The 7,640-nt window shown below is 48.9% G+C and overlaps 1 protein-coding gene across 2 annotated transcripts in view; it reads left to right on the plus strand.

Annotated features, from left to right (window-relative positions):
• Positions 1-240: 240 nt before the first annotated feature.
• Positions 241-7,640, plus strand: part of FAM171A1 (family with sequence similarity 171 member A1) — a 133,563-nt gene continuing 126,163 nt past the window's right edge. Inside the window, exon 1 of one of the 2 annotated variants that reach the window (XM_007460881.1) lies at positions 241-458. In XM_007460881.1, the coding sequence (XP_007460943.1) occupies positions 362-458 (97 nt within the window). In that variant the 5' untranslated portion in view covers positions 241-361. The remainder of the gene's footprint in view (positions 459-7,640) is intronic. The other variant, XM_007460880.1, reaches the window with a different exon arrangement.

Below are 7,640 nucleotides of genomic sequence, written 5' to 3' on the forward strand. Positions count from 1 at the left end.
GGGCGGACCCGAGGGGGTGGCCGCTTGGGCGGGCGGGGCACGTGGGCGCACGGCCGCCAGGTGGCACCACGGCCCGGGGCCTGGGCGCCGCTGCGGGCGGGGCGCGAAGGGGTTAAGGAGGCGGCGGAGGCGCGGCGGCGGCTCTTTCGGGGAAACCCACCGGGGCGCGCGGAGGCGGGAGCGGCCGTGGGCTGCGGGGCCAGGCGCCGCGCCGGGCGGGGGCGCGGCCAATCGGGCGGCGGGCCCGGCGCGCGCGGAGCCAGGCGATATGGAGGGAGGCGCGGCGGCCGGCTGCCCCTGACGCGCCGCTCCGAGCCGGTGGTCGGCCAGCCCGCGCCGCCCGGAGCGCTGCGGCGCGGAGATGAGCAGGTCGGCGGCGCTCCTGCTCTGCCTGCTGGGCTGCAACGTCTGGAAGGCGGTGACCAAGACGCTGCGGGAACCCGGCGCCGGAGCCCAAGGTCGGTACGCGGCGGCGGGCTTTGTGTCGGCCGCGGGCCTGCGGCAGAGGCGGCGGCGGCCGCGGGGCTCCGGGGCCGCATTGTGTCGCCGCGGCCGCCCGAGCCCGAGCCGCCGCCACCGGGCCTGCAGCCCCGAGGGGGCGGCGCCGCCCGGGGGCGCCGAGATACCCGGGCAGACGCTCCCGGGGGGCCGCGGGCCGCCGGGGTGCGGGTGGCATCATCTGTTGACGCCTCGCGTGGCTGGTGTGGATGCATCCGAGGGTCCTTTATGCGCACCGCGGACACGCGGCACCATCTCCTCCTTCGCCCGGGCGAGAACGGCAGCCCCCGGGTCGCCATCGCCCGCTCCCCACCTCGGGGCTCGGTTCTCGAAGCCCGATCTCGAAGGCTACGCTCGGCCCTTTTGTTGCGGCGGCCGAGGGGGTGGCCGCCGCCCCTGCGGTGCCCCCTGCGCCCCGGGACCCCTCGGTCCGCGGCCGCTGCCCGCCTCCAGCCTCCAGCCTGCCACAGTTTGGGAAAGTTTCGGGGTCTCCTCCCCCTCCCGATGCGACGTCTTTAACAGGCCTTAAGGGCTCTGCTCGGCGGCCCAGGAATCATCCCCGGAAGGGGAGAAAGAATTGGAACTGGGAGGCCCTAATCAATTAAAAAAAAAAAAATCATTTCCACGGCTGTGTGTCGCCAGCTCAAGGCTTTTGTCTAATCTTTGGCCTCTGCAAATATGCTTTCCAGCCCTGGGAGGAACGTGCTCGCCTCTGAGAATGGCCACGAGCCTGTCTTTTGTTTTCAAAATAAGAATTTGTTTGCGGGGGAAGCCCGAAGGTTCCTTTGCACGGGTTTGTGCGGTCTAAATCGAGGGCTTCTCTGTTGCCTGGCTTAATCGAAAGGGTGAGTGAGGCCGCCGTAGATGAACATCTGGCGTTCACACAGGACACCAATGCCGGGCCTCGCTGGGCCTCTCTGGTCTCCCGGGAGGGTTTCCCTGCAGCCCTGGAGACCGTCACCCGCACCCCGACCCCCAGACTCCTTGCCCGCGTCCTTTCCTCGAGGAAAGGTGTGTGTCCTGTGAAGTCCGCCCAGCAGACGGAATGCACGGGGAGCGCTCCATCCCAGCTCGCTCCATCCTCTTGCTAGGACCCTGCCTTACGCCCTCTTCCATATGCTCGCCCTCTTTCCTTATGGCAAATATTCAGAACGCAGAGCCCGGGAGTGCCTGGGAGCAGAGAACCCTGGTGGTTTTCCACCTCTCATGTTGACACAGTCGGTTGGGGTTTGGTTTGTTACCTACATGTTGAATTCAAGGTTTTCATATTCATCGCTTGCTGTATCATTTGCTGGAGTCTCTTTCATGCATCGCTTTTTCCAAAGCTGTGATGGGACAAGACCATTCTGAATTGTGTATAAACTTACTAATGTATGTTATGGAAGGGGGAACATTGGCAAGGTACAGAAAAGACTGCCTCTTCATGTAGGAAATGAATGTTTAGGACATTAGCTCATCAGTGTTGAATTGTAGCCTCTTTCATTAATCCCCTACTGCTGTTTGAATCAGCTGTTTCAATGAATATGATATTTGTGTTTCAACAAGGCCATTAATTCCAAAGAATGGGTGGAATTTTTTGTTTTGCACTTGGAATAGGGATATGGAAACATTAAGTTTGTGCACTTATAAAATAGGGGAAGGCATAGCCTTAACTGGAACAAAAAAGTCATGAAAAAAACCTGCTAGGTATAGGTCAGACACCACATTTTGCAGAGAGCTTGCTGCTAAATATCTTATCTGGTAACTAAAGTCTCAGAAATGGAATATTCTGTGCAGTGAGTGAGAAAAAGTCAAGCTGTGAGATATTTATGCACAGCTAGGAGTACCTTAGTATATTGTGTGTTTGGAGTGGGAGATCAAGTATCTTGGAATATTTTTCCCCAGGATTGCTTCCTTGTTTGGGTAGGATGGCTTTTTAAAGAGCTGAGCCCAGGAGCTCTGCTAGAACTCAGGGTCTCACTACCTGGCATCTGGATTTTGAACTAGTACCGTGTTTTCAGGGAATGGACAATTGCTCCTTTAACTTTAGAAGGTCGCCTTCACCCCACTGAGTTCTTCAGACCATTTTGAAATTTATCTTGTAACATAGTTTTAAAATTCACGTCTTCTCTGCTCTCCGGGATCACATACACAATGAAGACAAATGCTATCTCTGATTTCACTTTGCATTTTCCACAGCAGGTTGTAGAGGGTTTTGCACAGAGCTGGTGCTCAGGTTGTGTTGAAAGAAAGAGTAAAGGATTGAAGACAGCTAGTGCATATATGAAAGGGCACCATGCATACACTTTAAGAAAAAAACTTCATGCTTACCTGCCCGGAAACTTAATTTGTAAGAGTTTTGCTTTTATTGTAGAAACTGTTCCATGAATCGTACTTTTTTTTTTTTTTTTTTTTTTTTTTTTTTTGGTTGCGCAGCTTGTGGTATCTTAGTTCCCTGACCAGAGATCAAACCCATGCACCCCTGCAGTGGAAGTGTGGAGTCCTAACCACTGGACCGCCAGGGAAGTCCCTACGAATCATACTTTGAACATGCATTGTGCTCACATAGATGTTATGCACCAACCAAATTTAGATTAGGAAAAACTACTTAGAGACCTCAAACACATAAATCATAGGCCAGAGCACCCCAATTAGATTCCTAGGCCTAAATGACACCTTCCTTTTTTAAATAAATCTTTGTTATGTCAGAGGAAACTAACATCTGCAAAATTTCTCAGCATCACTTTGCTCTTTATATATTCAAGATAAAATTTAAAGTTTGGCTCTTCCTACTGTAGCTGCTTTGAATCAGCAAAGGGATTTCAAAGGCAACAGTTAGCTGTCACCATGAGGCTTGGCTTTGCTGGTCATGAATTTGAACCAACTCCAGCATATGATTGCGTGTTTTTATGAAGTGTTTCCATTTGAGTTGCCCTAAAGTGGTCATAGTATCTAACTTTTTTCCTGGGAATTTATAGAAACTGTTATTCACAAGTATCTACTAATTCTGACTTTCTCCACCTCTTATACAACTGTGCGCTAAGACCAGCTTGATAGAGGGGGCCCCTACTTAAAGAGTGGTAAGCTGTGCAGACGTGCTCTATGAGATGTATTCTTGAACCCCAGCACTCTCTTTATGTGCCAGAAGAAAGGTCAGAGCTAGGTTGCTGCTTATTCTCTAACAGTATTTTGCAATGATGTGCTATTTTTTTGTTCCTCTCAGCAAAGCTACAATCTATCATAACATTTGAGGTGAATGGTTGGCTGTCTCTCTTCTCTGCAAAAGGTCTATTCCTGGCCAAATTCAAATTTCGGTTTTTAGAACATCGTGATCAGTTGAAAGACCGTGAAGGGATGTAAGCTATCAGGAGGATTATCCAACAGGCATGACTTATGCTGACAGTATATTAAGAGCATAACATCTAAATAAAACTCATGGGCTCACATCCTGGGAAACTGCAGGACTTGAACTTGCCAAGACCTCTGGACTTCCTTGCACGCCAGGTGTGGGAATTCTATGCAGAAGCAACAGCAATGTCTAGGGAATTTCTGGCAAAGTCTTTGAGATGAGTTTAAGAATTATTTTTGTATCCTATTTGTACTTGTCCTGTAATACTTGGTCACTTACAGCTTATTAGCTTAGAAACCTAACCAAAAGAAAGGAAATATTGCATGGATTTCTGAACTAATAGCTTGCAAATGAAGGTACTTTCTCAGTTTTAATCAAGCCTTCATTTTAAACAAATTACTGGTATGTCTGTAAATCTGTTTATTTTCATTATTGTTGGCAAATGCTAATTTAATAGTTTTATTAAATACTGCTTACTAAAAAAGCACACGGAAATAAGTTGGACAGGCAACAGACGTGTATACTACTGTATATTGAAGGAAAATTGAATATAGAAACATTTCAGAAATCTAGTTGGAAGAATTTGCCCTGTGATAACACACATATATCAATAATGCTTTTATAGTTTGCTTTTAAATATGACTTCCGGACCTTTAAAGACCACAGTCCTGGCTAAATTATTCAGTTCCAGCAAAAATGGAAGTGAATGTATTTTAAAAGTACTTTTTAAATTAAGCATCGGCACCCTAAACAGACCAACTCATTATAAGAAGTGATCGTTCTTAAAAATTCTATATTGTGACCTGATGGTATGCTCTACATTCAGAAAACCATTACATACTTTTGTAAAGTCAAACTTGTAAATAGGCAACATTTGAGGCAATTAACCACTTTAGAAAGGGTTTCACAATAAGTTCCCTTAAAATAAACAGTTTATTCCGCGTTTTTAAGGCGACTCCACCTTCCTCCGATCAAGCCTCTGTTTGAAATGTTTGCAGCTCCTCTTCCTCTCAGATAAAAGTGAGGCTGCAAACATTTGCCCATTTTTCTTTCATTTACCCCTTGCAGGATCTATTAACCCATAGAGATTCCAGTAATTAAACCCTATTACGTGGATGACTCCAGCTTTTCTCTCTCTTGCCTGGACCTGGCGTCATAGCTCTAGTTCCTTCTGTCCAACAAGCTGCTGGACGTCTCCATTCAGTGCACGAAGCTGACCTCAAACTCCTCAGCTGCCAGCCTCCTTCTCCAGTCCAGCTTACCTTAAGTTCTCTATTAAACTGGACTCAAAATCTGGGTGTCCCCTTAGATCCTTCCTCTACCTTGTAATCCATACAGTTGGTAATTGTAAGGGTGCATGTGTAGAGCACATTTATGTAGATATGTTTAGATCCAGGTAGATGCGTTTATACAGTATCAGAAGGCGCTTCTTGGTCAAGTTCATACTTCTTGTTCTGCAGGTGAGGAAACCCAGGCCCAAAGAAGTGAGGGGACCTCAGATACTGGTGTTCTGTAGCCGCACAGACCCTGTGGAAGGTGGAGTCATGGCCTCCAAAGATGTTCATGTCCTAAGCTCGAACCAGAGAATACAGTAGTGCTTTATTTGAGAAGAGGGACTTTGCAGAGCTAATCAAGTTAAGGATCTTCAGATGGGAAGATTATTCGGGATTATAAAAGGGAGGCAGAAAGATCAGAGTCAGAGAAGGAGATGTGACAACACAAGCAGGGCGTCAGAGCCAGAGACGGTGAAGATGTTTCACTGCTGGCCAGGAAGACAGTGCCAGGGAATGCAGGCGGCCTCCAGACGCTGCAAAAGGCGAGGCAGTGGATTCTCCCCTAGGGCTTCCAGAAGGAATACTGCCTTGCCAACATCCTTGCTTTAGCTCCGTGATGCTGATTTGGGGCTTCTGACCTCCAGAACTATAGGATAGTAAATTCATGTTATTTTAAGCCACTGAGTTGTGGTACTTTTCTATGCTAGCAATAGGAAACCAATACAGAGACTGACCCCCAAGGACTGTGAGAGATGATGCACCCATACAGCCAGGGTAATGGTACAGCTTGGACCACTTTGGGGGACCAAGCTGCTGAAGATAACATTTGGAGGCTTTTTGCATCTGTTTAACAAACTTCTGCCCAATTGGAACCCTGTTGGGGGCCCTTGGGGAGAGCCTTAAGGGCCTTCCCACCATCACCACCAAAATAACTTTTTATTTTTCCAGAGAAGCTCAGTGGGCTGTGACTTTTATTTGTAAGCAAGGTGCATCCAATTACCGGTGTTCCTTCTAGCGCGGGGATTACTCACACCTGCAGGGAGAAGCGGAAGCCTCTTTTAGAAATTTGGCTTCCTTTTAAACTTGGCTCTAATCTTTGTCGAAACATACCTGTCGGTAACTAAATGAGGTAAAAGAAAGTTACGACTAAATGTCACCGTCAGCCCCCGAAGCCATCGTATAATAAAATGACAGCGGACCCCCAATGTGGAACGGCCTCCCAGTGTTGTCTCAGAGGCTCAGCACATCCCCTTGATGTTTCTCTGCCTCTCTTGGGCCACTGAGCCCCACCAGCTCGGGGGCCTGGGACCACCAGAACCATTAAGGATGCCTTCCGCAGGGAAGGGGGATGGGATGAATTGGGAGATTGGGATTGACATATATATACTACTATATATAAAATGGATAACTAATGAGAAACTACTGTATAGCTCAGGGAACTCTAATGCTCTGTGGTGACCTAAATGGGAAGGAAATCCAAGAAGAGGGGATATATGTATATGTACAGCTGATTCACTTTGCTGTACAGCAGAAACTAACACAACGTTGTAAAGCAGGTAGACTCCAATAAAAAAAAAAAAAGACGCCTCCTGCAGGTGGAGGATAGAGCAGTATGGAAATGCCCAAATAATCCTCCACACTAACCCCGATTGCAGAATGCAGGAAGAGGGAGACTGCTTGGTCTCCTGCAGTTCCTATCCCGCTGGGAGCAAAAGACTAACATTCACCGTAGCCCAGAGAAGGGAGCCACCACTGCGGGGGTCGCTGGCCACTTGGTGGAGTGATGTGGGGATGGGAGAAGGGGAAGGATAATGAAGTGTCTCCTCCTGAGGAGCCGACCCAGGAATGGACAGAAGCTTGAACCATCTCGATTTCAGGGCTTTAGCCTAAAGGTAAAGATTGGAGAAAGGGAGAGAATGACTCCCTTATTTGCAGGCCGAAGACCTTGCCTCATGTGAAGGCATCACTCTTGCCTTCCCCTCCCATCTCATCAACATTCCTTCACTCAACTCTCTTCATTTTCCCTCCCAGGTACTTGTGCAAAGCAGCGTGTCTTTCTCCCTCTGTTTCAGTCTGTTCTTTCAACCCAGGCCCCTTCCATGTGGCCCTCTTCGAACACCATTTTAATTCATGTTTCTCTCCTGCAGAGACACGTTACCTCTTCCCGTTGCCCAAAGTATGGCATCGAAATTATGACGTCTGGCCTTTCCTCACGTGCCTGTTCCAGCTTTAGCTCCATTCTTCGCCAGGTTGAGATCATCCCCTCTGGCTAGAATGTTCCATCATTGTCCCCTGGGTGATGGTTGTACATCCTCACTTCCCTTCACTCACAGCCATGCTCCCCTTTTCCATTCTTAAAATCCTAAATGTGAAATGTCTACTGTATGAAGACAGTATGCTAAACACTTGTTAGACGAAAAAAGGGTGCTGTGGGGCTTCCCTGGTGGCGCAGTGGTTGAGAGTCCGCCTGCCGATGCAGGGAACGCGGGTTCGTGCCCCGGTCCGGGAGGATCCCACGTGCCGCGGAGCGGCTGGGCCCG

Source organism: Lipotes vexillifer, unplaced genomic scaffold (genome assembly GCF_000442215.2).
Source record: "Lipotes vexillifer unplaced genomic scaffold, Lipotes_vexillifer_v1.1 scaffold534, whole genome shotgun sequence".
Classification (NCBI taxonomy): Eukaryota; Metazoa; Chordata; class Mammalia; order Artiodactyla; family Lipotidae; genus Lipotes; species Lipotes vexillifer.